Raw genomic sequence first — 17,159 nt, forward strand, 5'->3', positions numbered from 1 at the left:
TTATTTCTCAAACGCGTCTATCAGCTTTAATTATCCACTACTATAATATTAAAACAAGTAAAGGAAGTTGAAATCAATTTTATATTCAGCGATTCATAGATTGGACTCAAACTTCAAGTTGAAACGTTTCAAAAATTCAAGCAAGATTTATCATATTTGAACTGTGAGTGCGTCACGAGTCAGGCTTGTCAAAGTATAGCAATGAAATTCCTTTCTACAGTGTTTTAAGAATGAGCGAAAACGAAGGCATTTTGCAAGAGAAGGCGATTGGCTATGTCACAAAGGTATACAATTATTTATATCACAAAGGCGAGTGATTATGTACGTGTGTTTGCTCACAGCTATCAGCGTGCGGCTTGCAATTGCCGTGAGAACGGCGGCTCGGCAACCGCTAATCCGCTTAGTGGTTAGGCACCGGTCAAAAAACTTAAACCTATTACTGTGCATTACTCCATTACTTGTACATTAACCCATTAGTACTATTATACAGGGTGTTTCTAAGATCATAGTCCAACCTGTAACTGAACAACGTTTCCGGGAAGAACGAGTTTGAAAATAAGAGTTCATATAATTTCCTCTGCGAGGGATACTGCTACTTGAGCTTCGTTATTTTCCGTACCCACATCAAACCAAATGATACCTGTCATCACAGAGTCAAAATCGAGCTTAATTAGCATAGCATTCCCAATCACGCTAAGTATTGGCAATATTCACAGCGTTAGCCTGCCTGCCAAAGTCCCCGACTTCTTAAACTCTCGATGATGGAACATTTTTGGCACCTCAGATGTCGGACATGAAGAATGATATCGATGAACTTTTGGTCATTCAATACATCCAATAGGTTGTGCAAAATTATTATCAAATTTGACATCTTTGCCTGTATTCTACCTCTAGTGACGAACGAGCATTGGCATCTAACGATACTATTTCTAAGTTCGCATTCCCCCTCGTGAGATGGTAAACCACCCCTAAAATGTTTAAGATACTCATCTGAGGTATCTGAATGGTTCAACGCCCCCTCTGAGGTATCTGAAATGTTTAAGATTCTTCCTATCTGTGATATCTGAAATGTTTAAACTCCTCATCTGTGATATCTGAAATGTTCAAACTCCTCATGTGAAATATCTAAAATGTTTAAGATACTCCTTAATCTCGCCATTAAGTAGTATAACGTCACGTAGAAGTTAAAACGGCGAGTAGGTCGTACTGCATAGCGTTACTTTGAATCAAAGAATCGTCGCCAAAAAGGATTACTTGCAAACGATTGCTGTCCTTAATCCAACTTTTCATACACAGAGAAACAGCTCGATCTTTAAGCAGAGCATCAAAGTGGTCACGAACTGACATGCCTTGCTTATTGCTACAGCTAAACGTTACATGTTTAAGGGTAGCACCCTAATTTTCATGATCGCGTACAGCCTCACAGACTCGGAAACTAACGCAGACAAACTAGTGAATATGGACGCTGGCCACAGAAGCTTCTATGCAGGCGGAACGGACGTGTGGAGCTCTGGTTATTGAATAGGGGGTATGAATGTGGGCTCAGTTGCCCGTGCAATGGATGCAGACGCGTAAATAATACGGATCTATTTGTGATACTAAAACCTACCTTTTCTACTCTAATGTTAACCGGTAGTTCAATCGGTATATCACTGTCAGCCTAAACATTTTAACGCAACTTTCGAATGTTACGAAGAACGTTCTCGCACAGTGAATAGTGCATGTTTCGACCAATTACAAGTGCCATGACATAAAGCTTCTGTACTCCAAACTATCAATACCCAAATTCTTTCAACGAAAAGATAATTACTACACGCAACAGTGTAATATGTACAATTGCAACATACATATTACAGCATGAATTGTCCTTTTTCTCCAATTGATCTAAAACAGCTGATCAATTCACGAAGAAAATAATTCGTACCGCTTCAATCGTTTGGCTGATTACCAAAATAATTCTGAAAAATACTTTGTGTTCACACCTTCTTGATTGCTCTTCCGCAGTGCTATCATCACCTGAAACGCTTGTTCCATCTCCCCTAAATTAACAGAGTTAGATCCACTCCCAAAACCCGATTACGCTCCCAACCAGGAGACGTGACTCTCGCCCAACTATAACGTGCTGAGGATTATGCAGTCATTCGTCGCGATCATCCCGGTATAGCTTGTTCATAGAAATCTTCATTCCCCTTACATACCTCGCCTGATATTGGTGAAACACCGCTACCATTAGAATTAGATCAACCTTATTTTCATCTGATCGTCCGCTCTCAGATCACCTAACAGTTGTTACAAATTACCTAACAACAAATTACCTAAGAGTTATGTTAGATGTTCTGGACACTTTTTAAACTTATTGGGAGCCGACTTCAACCCGAACCTCGGAATTTTAGTGACAGAAAAACTTGTCTTGTAATGTCGATAGTAATGTATTGAAAGTTCACTATAAAAATCTATCTGGTTTTCAACTATGTCACGAATTTCGTTGTTATATCAACAATTCTCATTTTATCATATGTATAATTAACTTCAGCAATATATGTTGCTTCAATAAGAATGTTGCTGCAATAATATGACGATGATCTCTATTTTTGATCTTAAGTTATCCTTCTCCAAATTTCAATATTCCGTCACCAACTTTTGCTTTAGTAGATGACCAATTGCAACTCATCAAACGTCTAAAGCTTTCGATAGTATATTGCACAGTCGCAAAGAGCGGCACTATAGAAGACAAGGTCCTCTTGAAGAGTCATCACGGGATGTACATCTCCTAAGGCTCCTTCTGATGCAGAGTTTCAAATACTGAAAGGACTTCGTAACTCGGCCAGGCACTCTTGATATCATACTGGCAAACATATCTTCGATCAATTTTATAAAGCACATACACAGTCAGGAGAAAAGATTACCGAAACAAATAAAACTTGTTCATAATCGGACATTCTGTGTTACCTCTTTACCTACAATCAGTGTTAAATGTACTCCAAACTCTTAAATTTTGCGGCCAAACATGTGTAATATCAACAACTTAATAATTCCAAATTATTTTAAAAAGTTTGAAACTATTTGACTGATTTCATGAGCGGAATCAGATTGTTAGATTAACTTTAAAGCGAATTTCATCATATTTGAACGGATTTTAAATTTATATTTACATGCGGGATATTAATTATTAATTATTAACAATTTTTTAAAGAGGATTGAAATCAACAGTTTTTCCTCTTGACCTGGGGCAACACCTGCTTTTTTTTGGGAGAAGGGATAAGTACCCTTATCTGAAATTATGAAGGATATAATATTGGTATTTCTACCTCGAATTCGTGCTTGCAAATTCGTAATGAGTTCTTAAGCGATAGAATATTGAAAATATTGATTAATTACAGCCTTGATTGAAGAGTTTTTACCATCTCATTTTTAGAAAAATCCAATTTTTATAAATGACTGTTCTATTTTTAGAAATGAATATTCTAATTTTTGGAAAATTTTCGAATGCTTTTCTTTCATTCTTTTTTAACTTGTTTCTTTATATTTTTATTTTTTGAATTTATATTTTCTTCTTAATATTGCCTTGATAGAGTTCATAAAAATTCTTTCTTTTAATATGAATAATAAATATCACATAAAAATGATTAATATAATGAAAGGAAATGTAAAATGAAAGAGTAGTGTATTAGAAATGTCGAGTAGTCATTATAGTTTAAGCAGAGTACACAATTATTGACTGATACCTAAAAGAAATATAAAACGCTTTCATACATTTTCTTTATTTCAGTGAAGCCACTGAGCGTGACGATATTAAGCAGTGAACATGCGCCTTTAAGTGCTGATCGGAAGTACGACATAAATTGCATGAGTGTTGGTTCCAGACCGCCAGCCAAATTATCGTGGTATATGGAAGGAAAAAAGTTGAACAACTACACAGAGAAGGTATCTATTTTTTTCAAATTCGTATTTCTAGTTAAAATTAAGTTTGACAAAACTCTAGAATGTCGTAAGCCATTTTTTAAAGTCAGTTTATAGAATAGTTTATAGAATAATAAACTGACTTTCGAAATCTTAGAACATGTTCATTAGCCAAATTTTGCAATCAGTGCATTAATATTAAACGTAATTAATAATTAAGTATAGTAATTTTTACGTGAGTTAAATAAATGATGCGATTAAAATACATAGTCAAGTGTGAGTACTAATAAATAACAACAAATGATATGTTTGATTGCATCATCAGTAAATATAATTTAAATATTTATTGACCCTTTATACTCAAAGGTACTTTTTATGTGATCTCAACTGTAAAACTTTCTGGTTAAAAAGTTTAAAATGTTCGAATTTATTATTTCTCTGTTATTAATTACTACTTACTATTTTCTGTTTTACTATGTGTATACGTTACATGTATTACACTATACAGGGTATTCGGCTACTGGTGGGTGTAATTTCAGTGGTTGGTAGCTGGGGTGATACTGAACAACTTTTTTCTTTAGCAAAATGTTTACTGAAGCTTAGTTTTTGAATTACTAACAAAAATTACTGACCAATCACGGTGAAAACATATTTGTTCACGATCACGCTCAGCTCGAAGCTTTCGCTCTCGCGCCTGGGCGCGCGCTATTTTCGTGCTCTGATTGGTCAGTGTTTTTCGTTAATAATTTAAAAATTAAGCTTCAGTCAACATTTTGGTAAAGGAAAAAGTTATTTAGTATCACCCCAGCTACCAACCCCTGAAATTATACCCACCGGTAGCCGAACACGTTGTAGGCCTAGGTACAAAGTACTGATTTCAAATTGTTATGTCGAATCGAATAGTAAGTGAGCTACCTTTCGAGTATAAAGGGTTAATTTTTTTAAACGAATAATGGATAAATAACATATTAAATAACATATTAAATAATATTGTACATCAATATATTGTGGTTACATAATGCGTTTGCGTCATTAAAACGAAAATTCGCTAATAAATATTAAGGAAATTTTAAATCGATTGAAATTAACGTTAATCCGACCCGATATTACGAAATTATTTAGCAGCGATTTTTATGGAATATAATTTCACGCGTAATAAATATTATAATTCCAAGTCTGATATTTCCAATTGAAATCAAATTAAATTATGAACTCTACTCATTAGGTGTAATGCAAAAACCGTGGATGTTGACAAATTTTTTTGAATAAATTAGCTTTTTTAATACATAATTCTTTTTAGACTATTTGGTATATAAATATTAAAAATGCTGTTTCATATAAAGTTTGTTAATGCAATATACGTAGTTGATATTTAATCAATAAAATTAGAGATATTACGATAAAAACTCTTCCTATAATTATAATTATTTTTTAATTTTAAAAGGTTTCTCAAGATGGTAATATGACTAGTTCTATATTAACGTTCAAACCAACTTTATTGGATCACGACAAAGTAATTACTTGCCGAGCTGAAAATCCTAACGTTCATCGTGGTACAATGGAGGATACATGGAAACTGAACGTTTTTTGTAAGTAAAGCATAAATATATTAGCGGAAGAATAACAAACCTGCAAATCCTAACAAACGATAAAAAACGAAATATTTGAATGTTATTGAATTTTTCATTTTTGTTTTTTTCTCTTAAATCTTTCTCTTAAAAAAAACTAAATATTTGACTTCCGTTCAATCTTTCATTTCTCTTAAATCTTCGAATTATTCCTTTTTAAGCCCCCGTTATAAAGCTAATGAAATATTTATTATAAATCTCCATTTATTATTATCAAATTAACAACTGAATTCGCAACATTTTATTCCTCAGATTTACTTATTAATATCCAATAAATAATTTGTAGAGTAAGTAGAATCCTAATTAAAACCATCCGCTATATTTTAGACAATTTTTCAATTTTTCTGTGACAAATCGGTGCGATTTTAAAATACCGGGAATTCGATGACATAATGTAAAAACGATTTAATGAAAAAATAATATGTATATTTTACTACATCGCATTTAATGTTTTATTCATCTTTTATCTTCTAGTTGCACCAATTTTACATCTGGATTTGGGATCAAATATGAATCCAGACGACATTGAAGAAGGTGACGATGTGTACTTTGAATGCAAGGTGCATGCTAACCCTGATGCTTATAAAGTAGTATGGAAACACAATGTAAGTTTCAATAGAAAGTCGCGATTTTATACTTCGTATTAAATAGAACATAGTATAAAGTATCCTGCCACTCCATTACGGATTTCGATTTTAAATTAGTACTCGTTTATAAACTAATTTAAATTAGTGAAACTTGCATAGTATATGTAGAATACATAAATCAATTGAAACAGCTTTTAATCGTGTATATCTTATATGTTTTATATTTCTAATTTTTGTTCTGAACATTGATAAAATATTTTTTATATATTATATATATTAATTATGAAGAAATAAATATAATATAGCATATTAAATGTTAGAAATATGTAAAGAAGAAATATGTCTAGAACCTAGATATTCATCCCCCTAAAATATTCTCGCGTTATTTGAATAAAATTGAAAAATAAAGATTTCGAATTAAAACTAAAACTCATATCGTTGTATTTTATAAAATTAAAAAATGTAAATGTAAAATTTATTTATAGTGGATTTGCAGGATACTATATTTATATTCGACAACAAAGCTATCGTAAGCAAAAGACTCATAGATTTAGTAAATTTAAGAAAAAAGACGACACTAAAATTTCAGATAGCTTTATTAGATCATTAGTTAATTCAAAGCTTAACTTCATACTGTAAATTTCCAAGTACTTTTTAAACATAGCTATAGAAAAAAAACTATCCAACATAGTCAATATTATCCTTTATGAAAACTAACGGTTTTGTTGCTACATTATTTTTTTTTATTAACAATATTTAATATCGCAACTATCGGTTATACTTTTTCTTACAAATTATAAATATTTGTTATATCGTTTCATTTCACAAACATTTGCTTTTTAATAACATTTTAAAACACGTATTTTATTTTTCAATAATAAGTGATTCTTACAAGATTTCATGATTTAGTATATCAGATATGTCCATAACATTTATTATTAATTTATATTTATGACACTACAAATTTATTATAAACATTTAAGTTTGAGTTGTAATACTATAAACATATTATGTTTATGTGTTCATAATAAGATATATTTAAATCTGTAACGATGTCGATCTCATCCTGCCGCGTTCCTAGGCAACTATAGCTATCCCTTATTACTTGTATCCGCCGGGGCCTCGGATGTCATGGCGGTCCCCTCCACGGTGGTGACTTTCTACAATAATACAATGTGATGGTACACGGTTAATACGGTGCCTTTCTACAAAACGGCGGCGGTGGCGGCGCGGTATAACATTTGGTCTTACATACTATTTTACATGTTAGCTTACACTCTATCTTATATCCTACGATCGGAGGAACGTCCGGCGCGGCGTTCGCGGTACGGTCGGAGACCATCTTCGCAACGTTCGCGGTACTTACAACTACGGTCGGATCTTAGGTCTACTCGCATATTCGTCACACCCCCCTCTTCCTGCGGGAAGACCAAGGTAGAAAACCTTGATCGGTGACACTCTTACAAACTGTGTTTACGCATTTTGACGGTTAGCGGATAACTACCTTGCCGGCGGACCGGAATTCGAGGACCTTGCCGGTGGCGGGGTCGGTGATGATAGTCCACCGGCGCCCCTGAGATATCTTTCGGTGCCGACGGAAGCCCACAGGTAATCGGTGGACGCTGCCGTCCGGAAGCTCAATGTTCACTGTTGGGCGTCTTCCGGGAACCTTCAGCGTCATGAGGCAGGTTGCTGGTGGAGCGGTTGGTTGTATGGCGGGCTACTTCGTGGTCGGCTCAGGTGATCTGTCCCTTGGCGTGACCGGGGCCTGGGATGTCGTGGTGGCCCCCTCCACGGTGGTGGCTTTCTACAATAATACAATGTGACGGTGCACGGTTAATACGGTGCCTTTCTACAAAACGGCGGCGGTGGCGACGCTGTATAACACTTAATCCTACACTCTATCTTATATCCTACGGTCGGAGGAACGTCCGGCGCAGCGTTCGCGGTACGGTCACGGGAACATCTTCGCAACGTTTTCGGTACTTACAACTACCGTCGGATCTTAGGTCTACTCGCGTATTCGTCACACCCCCCGCTTCCTTCGGAAAGACCAAAGTAGAAGACCTCGATCGGTGACGCTCGTACAAACTATGTTTACGCATTTTAACGGTTAGCGGATAATTACCTTGGCGGCGGACCGGAATTCGAGGACCTTGCCGGTGGCGGGGTCGGTGATGATAGTCCACCGGCGCCCCTGGGATATCTTTCGATGTCGACGGAAGCCCAGAGGCAGTGGGAAGATGCTGCCGTCCGGAAGCTCGATGTTCACTGTTGGGCGTCTTCCGGGAGTCTTCGGCGTCATGAGGCAGGTTGCTGGTGGAGCAGCTGGTTGTATGGCGGGCTGCATCGTGGTCGGCTGAGATGATCTGTCCCTTGACGTGACCAGGGCCTGGAATGTTGTAGCGGCTCCCTCCACGGTGATGGCTTTTTACAATAAAATGCAATGTGATGGTACGGTTAATACAGTGCCTTTCTATAAAACAGCGGCGGTGGCGGCGCGGTATAACATTTGAGCTTACATACTATCTTACATGCTAGCTTACATTCTATCTTATATCCTACGGTCGGAGGAACATCCGGCGCGGCGTTCGCGGTACGGTCAAGGGAACGTCCGACGCGGGGTACGCGGTACGGTTGGGGTCCGTCTTCGCAACGTTCGCGATACTTACACAACTACGGTGGGATCTTAGGTCTACTCGTGTCCGAGAGGAGGAGGAGGGTAGGAAAATAAATAACACCAGGTTAATGGCCACTTCTGACCTGCCTTTCTCTTATTAATATTACCGAGATTGTTCCTGGAGTTGACTTCCCGACGATCTGGCAGACCCCGCGACGAGGACTATCCGTCGACGCGGTGTCCAGCCACGGCTTACCTTCCCCGGGACTATCCACAGGGTAGAGAAGCCAGTTGACCGTTCGCTCGGTACCCTGCATACCGCGGAGCGAGGGCTAACCATCGTTCCACGGTCGATGTAGGGCCACCGAGGGTTGGCGCGGCCAGCCCCGGTGCGAGGTCTATCCGTCGCACCGATGCCGGCCTCCAGCTCGCCCAGCCCGGGGCTATCCGCAGACTGAGAAGCTTTAGTGCCTCGGAGAGAACCTCCGGAGAGGTCCTGTCGGGGCCGTAGCCCCGAGCCAACTCATCGATCCTTTGATCGATCGCTACCCAAGTAGTATCGGATTTCGGTGGGGGGTCCCCACCTCGCAATGCGCGGCTGACGGTGCGCGACTACGTGATGTATTCGTCACACAACATAATAAGAATGTTATAAATAAAATAATAGATAAACTATACATATCTGATATACTAAATCATGAACATATATTAGTATGAACATTTAAACACAATATTATTTACAATATAACTTAAACATAAATGTTTGTAACGTTATAAATGTAAATGTATATTATTTTATTATTAACTTGTTAACCGGGGAATTCCCTTTTTAACCCTTTTAGTACCGAGAGCCGATGTATCGGCTCGCGTTGCACTGGCGAGAAGTACCAGAGCCGATATATCAGCCCGCACCTCGTAGTGCTTTACTGTTCGCATTGCGGGAGAATTCTATCTCAAAATAATTTTATAATACGTTATAAATGGTCTAATTTCATTACGGGAGAATTGAAAATAATAATGAAGTATTATTCAAAATTATAGCACAAATATATTTTAAACATAATTTTGTCAATCATGTATCTTCGACTGAATTTTTGTTTTTATGTAATATTATTTATCTTGTCACAAAATATATTGGAAATGCAAAGTATATACTTTGTAATAAATGGCCAGATAAAATTATGATGAAAAGACGACTTTTTGTATGTGCAAATATGTTTCGTACGAGAGAACTCAACTTTTACTTTTTTTAGTAATTGTTTATTCCTTTGCCATTTATATAATTTTCAATGAATATAGAAAAAACTAGTGTCATTGTTTTGTTCGCTATTTTGTCATCCTACTGCTTTTTGAATCATGTAAATATTGTTATTGGTTTGGTTTTTATGAACATTTATTTTTTTTATTTGGAACATATCCACCACTCTCAATAGCGAAATGATACCGATTTTCTCCGTGTCTTAAATTCTTGTCGAAACATGTATCGATGACTAATACCTTTGTTATACGAAACTATACGTCCTACCCGTACATGCTATTGTTTACGTTTGACGTATTTATATGTCCCGCCCGGTTAACAGGTTAAACTCTACAAAATCTTTTCTGTTGAATAAAAACTGTATAATTCTAACAGTTGGAAGTTACTAATTTTTTAATTCGAAATTCTCCACTAAGTTTGTCCACAAATTTTGTGAAAAATTGAAGGTAATTACATATTTACAAGAATCACTTATTTACAAAAGTTAAAATTTGTTTTATGGTATAAGTGATCACCTCTCTGAAATATGAGCAAAATATGTGTACAAAAATAATTTATATATCATTTTATATACCACCGCTCATATATCGTTTTACCACCCAGTTTAAGCCTACAAAATTTCAATCCGTAAATAAAAATAGCAATACATCACAAAATTTAAACAATACACTGAACACGTTCGATTTTATCGTGAATTATACCTGAATGTTCTTTTATCTAGATTTAGCCTCATAAATTTGCGTTGAAATTTCGTTAGCTTATTAATTAATTCTTAGTTACGCTAATAAAATTAGTGAACCCACAAATCGCGCATTAATATAAATGCTTTCGAGTTATAACTGCCATTCTAGTTCGATTTATTCGAATTGTACTGCTATTGTTTATTCTTCCCTTCGTGTCATTAATTTCATTTAATTTTTTTCTTGTTAGGTAGACAAAAATTTACTTTTTTTTAATATTACTTGTTAATCCTTGAATTCTTGATAATTCTTGAATATCAACGAACTTGAATATCAACGTTCCTTTTTGCTTTCTTTTGATAAATATCTGTAAATTCTATTCTTGCCCCCAATTTCTAGGAAAAGTGTTAACGAAACAAGTACCTAACAATTTAGAAATCTAATCATCTGATATGCATATTGTTCCAGGGGAATGTAATTCAGAATAATGCTAAAAATGGCGTGATAGTACAGCAATATGGTTTGGCTTTGAGGGAGGTCAATCGCTCCCAAGCCGGAAATTATACTTGTATTGCAAGCAATGTCGAAGGGGATAGTTACAGTAACATCGTTGAACTTAAAATTATGTGTAAGTTCTTTATATACGTTTCTCTTGTACTCCTACGTATGCAGAAACTACGTCACTGTTATATTACCGAACGAAATTTTCATGCATGACGTTCTTTAACCAGTTAAGTGTGTTTGACTATATCCGTCATGGAGATATGGCAGAATATTGTGTCATGACGACTATATCCGTCATACGTAAAATTTTGTTACAATTTGATATTTAAATTGTAATTTTGGCGAAAACTAAATTATATTCGTAAATTGTAATATGTTTAAAATGTTTAGAGATCAACACGAAATGAAGTAAACAAATAAAGAGTACAAATGATTTGAGATGAATTCATAAATACTTGAGAGCTAACTCGTCATCGCTTGATTTTCGCGACACACACTGGTGCGCGCTTTGCAAAAAGATCGCCACAGTTAACTGGTTAAATGCACTTTAATCTGAATTTGTAGATTGTATGAATATTAGTTTATCACGAATCGATTAATTTCATAACAATTCCACTTAGCTCCTTCAATGAATCAAATTTGTTACTTAATATTAATAATTATCGAAGAATCAGTTTCATTCAAATTTTAAAGAGACAAAAGAATTTTCGATTTGATCAACTTTTAGGTTATACAATCTTAGTGTGCTATATCACAAAGACATACACTTTCCAAGGTATTTCAATTTCGATTTACACACTATGTAAAAGAAACTACAGATAATAACGTACTAAATTAAAAAATTGATTATCGTTTAAAATATAAGCGATTGAAAATTAAATTTCACTTATATTAAAAATATTTCTTATAATTTTATAATATATTTGTAATAAAATGCAATGAAGAGTTAATATATTCTTATGTGTGAATTTATTTTTCCATTAATTTTTGTTAGTAAGAGAATTAAATTATCAAAAATTGCAAATATTTATTAGAATGAGACATTTCTCTTGGAATTCGTTTTTGCAAATTAACTGATTTGTTCTTCAGACGTTCATTGTTAAAACAGAACAGGAAATATATCGTTAATTTATTGGATTATTTGAAGTGTACAAACTTTGCTATAATTATCCTATTTTGAAGTTGTATATATGTATACCGTGAAAGACCGAAATTAGAGAATGTCGACTTTCAACGGTTAATATCAACACATACCGAATACATCGGTGAAAGATTGACCCTCACCGGTGTATGTCAACAATCACAGTTAAATTAGATTAGGTGTATGTCTACATTTACCGGTATAAGTCAGAAATAAGGATATTTACCAAACATTTCGGACATACACCAAGCGACTATGTGAATGTTGACATTCACCAGTGACAGTCGACATTCTTCAAATTTCGGTGTTTCACTGTAACATACAGTCCTGGACAAAAAGATAGCACATGTGTGCTATCTTTAATTTCTTGAAAAATACTTAGAATTTTTTAATGTAATACATGTCATTCTAATTGTTACATACACTACCGCTCAAAAGTATGTGGACACTTTCAATTTTTTTAGATGCCCGAAAATATTGTGATATCTTTGAATTATTTCTTTATCGTGTATGTATTCCACTTCCTCCAGTGTTAGACGACATATTGTAATAATAATTTGTTAAATATTTTACCGATAGTGATGAAATATTTTTAAATTTTCCTTTCGTTAACATATCCACCGCGTGATGTAATTTTCGCATTTTCGTGTCGTGGCATCCTGGCTATATAATCATGTTTACAAATGTTTACGTTAGTCTTGAGAAGGCAACAGACCTCACTTAAGCGATGCAGTCATTGCAAACTGCCAGAGAAAAGACCCACAAACTCTACGCGCACAACGCAAAATAACAAATATATTTATTTCAGAAAGTTGTATAAATAAATTGATAATTTAGTAATATTATAATGCATTACATTCATACTAATACTAGAATTTATGAACGATTTTGGTTAACAATAAAAATATATAATATGTATCCAAAATTCAAGAAAATGTAAGTGTCCGCATACTTTTGAGCGGTAGTGTACATGGCAGAGAGAAGGAACTTCTTAGTAAATATGGTTAACCTTGCTAGGTTTCTGAGTAAGCAGAAGAAATATACAAATACTGGCGACCAAATGATAGCACATTGACAAAATTTATACATATATTTTCGCAAAAAAAGAAAGTTACATTGCAATTAATACAAAGTTAATAATGAGTATATCCGCCTTTATTTTGTATCACTTCGAGTACCCGCTTTAGTAAGGATTTGTATAACTTTTTAATTGTATTTTGTGGCAAATTATCCCAATCTATCTTAATAGCTTCTTTTAATTGTTTAATATTATCATACTGTTTTCCATTCTTATATACAGCACGTGCTAGTTCTCCCCAATAATTTTCAATAATATTCAGGTCTAGGGAGCGTGCGGGCAACGGTAAAACCGATACGTTTTCTCTTTGAAAAAATTGTTCTTCGACTTTAATTCGGAGAATTGCAGCATTACCATGTTAAAAAATAAATTTATCAGTGGTAATTCGTAGTGCGCGTTCATTACTTTGTTTTGAGAGTAAATTTATATATTTTTGAGAATTCATTTTTCCTTCAAGAAACTGTACATTTGTTTTGCCTTTGTATCCATTCCGTTTAAATTCCAGCCCAGATCATTACACCACCCCCACCCATTTGTCTTTATTTTTTTACTAATCTTTCTTTTTTTAAATCATGGTAGTAAAATGAAAACGTCAGTAAAAAAAAATTCGTTTCCATTTCTTCGAAGACAAATACAAAATACAATTAAAAAGTTATACAAATCCTTACCAAAGCGGGTACTCGAAGTAATAGAAAATAAAGGTGGATATATTCTTTATTAACTTTGTATTAATTGCAATGTAACTTTCTTTTTTTGCGAAAATATATGTATAAATTTTGTCAATGTACTATCACTTCGCCGCCAGTATTTGTATATTTCTTCTGCTTGCTCAGAAACCTAGCAAGGTCAACCATATTTACTAAGAAGTTCCTTCTCTCTGCCATGTAACAATTAGAATGGTATGTATTACATTAAAAAATTCTAAGTAGTTTTCAAGAAATTAAAGATAGCACACATGTGCTATCTTTTTGTCTAGGACAGTATATTCCCAATTTTTCTAACTTCCCAAACTTCTAATTTTCCAATTCACTAAATTTCTCAATTACTAAACTTCTTTATTTCCAAATTTCATAATTCCCAAATCTTGAAAGTCTTGGTTTCTCAAAGTTTCCGAATTTCGAAATTCTCAATTTTCCGAATTTTGAAATTTTTTAGTTCTTAGATTTGACAATATGCAAATCCCCAAATTTCCAGATTTCAGGTCCTAAAATTCACATTCATAAATCCTGCAATTCCAAAGTTCTAAATAACTATAAAACATCCATAAAAATGTCCTAAAATAATTCACCCCAAATTCCTACATTTCTAAATGAACAAGTCCCTAAATATCCAAACTTGAAGTTCCAAAATTCACATCCCTAATTCTTCAAATTCCAAAGTTCTAAATAACTACAAAATACTTGTAAAAATGTTCTAAAATAAATCACTTCAAATTCCTATAATTCCAAATATGCAAATCCCTAAGTAAGTACTCAGATTTGGACTTCCAAAATTCACATCCTTAAGTCTTCAAATTCCAAAGTTCTAAAAGCTACAAAATATTCTAAAATACGCAGTAACCTCATCCCTAGACCTTAAAGTTCCTAGATACCCATATCCATAAATATCCAATTTTCTGTACTTACAATGCTATATAACAAACTGTAAGCTGAGTCACTAAGTCGCTAATAACCCAAACAGTGGTTGATGCGACTATAAGCACTAACATAAAAAAAAAATGGTTAAATCTAAAATTCTCAAATCCTCAAAACCAACGAATGAAGAATTTCTCCCGTAGCATATTTTCCTTAGAAAAACCAGATTTGCTCTTCATTGTACAATTTCTTACATACGTTTAGTTATACCAAAAATATAACAAAGTTAATGATACAAGGACATAAAATCCACATAAAATAGTATAATAAATATGTGTATTAATTTATGTACAATTTATTCGAAGATTTTAATGAATACGTGCATTTTACCAGATAAACCTATTTGCGTACCGGATCAGAAGCGAATCTATGGCGTGGCACGTCACGAAGATGCACGAGTAATTTGCAGGGTCGAGGCATATCCACCACCAGACAGCTTCCGTTGGACTTTTAATAATACAGAGGAGATGGTAGACGTACCGCAGGCAAGATACAAAAACTCCACACGACACACTCAAAGCGTTCTCACGTATCGACCAGTCACAGAAATGGATTATGGCACAGTATTTTGCTGGGCAAGTAACACTGCTGGTCAGCAAAAGAATGCCTGCATTTTTCATATTATTCCGGCGGGTACGTATTCGTATCAAATCAAACGTTATTTCGGAATACGTGCTTGAAAGCATTTTTATTTTATAAATCTAGTATGCATTAATATTAGGTAATATTAGGATTAAGGTTTATAAATGGGGTATTCAAAAAGAGGCGCTTATTTAATGAACACAATATCGATGTAGTAATTATTTAACGAAAGATGTAGCACGAATTATTCATTTAATATAATTTCGATAATTAGTAACATTTCGTAAATATAATAATGATGTAGCACCAAGTATTAATAAATATAATTTATTACTTATACTTAATAAATATATTTCTTAAGTTTATAACTTAACTTATTTTAATAAATAGAATATACATAACACTAAACGCTTTATATTGTATTTACTAAATATAATAACGACATACCAACTACATTTATAAAAATAAACCATAGACTATATCAATTTTATGAACGAATTTGCTAATAGTATATCTTATATTTTTTTTAATTCTTGATTTCTAAGATTAACACAGTTATTAATAACTACTTTTTCTTAGTTTTTGACGATTTCAGGTTCAGAAGATGATATAAATTAAATGACAGTAATGATGTGATCGAATTTTATTTTATTACATTCCTATAATTTTAAAATAATCATTTTATACATCTACAACTGATTGTTTCTGTGTAGTAAAATATAAATTATATAAAACAATATGTTGTTATATAACTATACTAATTATAACTAATTGAATTATTTAAATTATTTAAATTATATTCAAATTTAATTATAAATTTTATTTAAAGCTTTATAAGTTAATTTATTTGTATATAGATATGCAGAGATATATCCAATCTCTCAATTTTAATATAAAAAATGATAAACTACGTATTATTACCTAAATAGATAAATTATTTAAAACATCCTGAATGAGAAAGTATTAAAAAGGTAATATAGAAAATGTAAACAATTTATAAGATATTGTAAATTCAAGAATAGGATATTTTATACAAAACCATTTCATGGACTATCGATTTTCTTCGCGTTACTTCAATCCAATATTTTTTCATGTTAAATGTTAACAGACATCGATTTTTATAACAAAAATATACAGTACCATATAAAAAGCGTATCGCATCCTTTTTCACAAAACTGCATATACATTTTGCATAAATCGATCTTTTACAACACTCTGCATGAAAAGTATTCGTGAAAAATGTCCAAAAATTCAATCGTATATAAAATAGCTTAAATTTTATAATGAAATATATGATATAAAAATATGGAAAAATGTGTATCTCAATTAAACGTACTGAATTACAAAAACTTATGATATATGTATGTGAAGCTACATTTTATTTAATTTAAATAAGCAGAGTTTAGTTTAAATAGTTCAAAATAAGCAGAAATGTTAATATCAGTAGAATTCTCACTCAATTGTTAATTACCTGAACAAACATTAGATTTACCTTAAATGCACGATGCCAGTTGCATGGAATTTTTAATTTCCGTAAATTACTGTTT

At 33.5% G+C, this 17,159-nt stretch overlaps 2 protein-coding genes across 6 annotated transcripts in view; one reads left to right on the forward strand and one right to left on the reverse strand.

The window, feature by feature from the left end:
- LOC100881893 (nephrin) overlaps positions 1–17,159 on the forward strand; it is a 702,710-nt gene that overhangs the window by 679,658 nt on the left and 5,893 nt on the right. For both annotated transcript variants that reach the window (XM_076538666.1, XM_076538667.1), the window contains exons 8-12: positions 3,770–3,924; positions 5,345–5,489; positions 6,003–6,133; positions 11,142–11,301; positions 15,364–15,663. In XM_076538666.1, coding sequence (XP_076394781.1) covers positions 3,770–3,924; positions 5,345–5,489; positions 6,003–6,133; positions 11,142–11,301; positions 15,364–15,663 — 891 coding nt within the window. The remainder of the gene's footprint in view (positions 1–3,769; positions 3,925–5,344; positions 5,490–6,002; positions 6,134–11,141; positions 11,302–15,363; positions 15,664–17,159) is intronic.
- LOC105661935 (uncharacterized) lies at positions 7,012–17,120 on the reverse strand. 4 transcript variants are annotated; one of them, XR_013040217.1, is made up of 4 exons: positions 17,105–17,120; positions 8,244–8,542; positions 7,620–7,922; positions 7,012–7,275 (listed from the first exon to the last, which is right to left on the reverse strand). XR_013040217.1 is itself a non-coding variant. In XM_012280765.2 (4 exons), the coding sequence occupies exons 1-3, from the start codon at positions 9,073–9,075 to the stop codon at positions 7,852–7,854; spliced, it is 543 nt and encodes a 180-aa protein (XP_012136155.2). In that variant the 5' UTR covers positions 9,076–9,350; the 3' UTR covers positions 7,012–7,275; positions 7,620–7,851. The 4 variants fall into 4 exon arrangements, 1 of the variants encoding a protein (XP_012136155.2); XR_013040218.1 differs by lacking the exon at positions 17,105–17,120 and adding an exon at positions 12,432–12,447; XR_013040219.1 differs by lacking the exon at positions 17,105–17,120 and adding an exon at positions 12,334–12,348.

Source organism: Megachile rotundata, chromosome 13 (assembly GCF_050947335.1).
Source record: "Megachile rotundata isolate GNS110a chromosome 13, iyMegRotu1, whole genome shotgun sequence".
Lineage (NCBI taxonomy): Eukaryota > Metazoa > Arthropoda > Insecta > Hymenoptera > Megachilidae > Megachile > Megachile rotundata.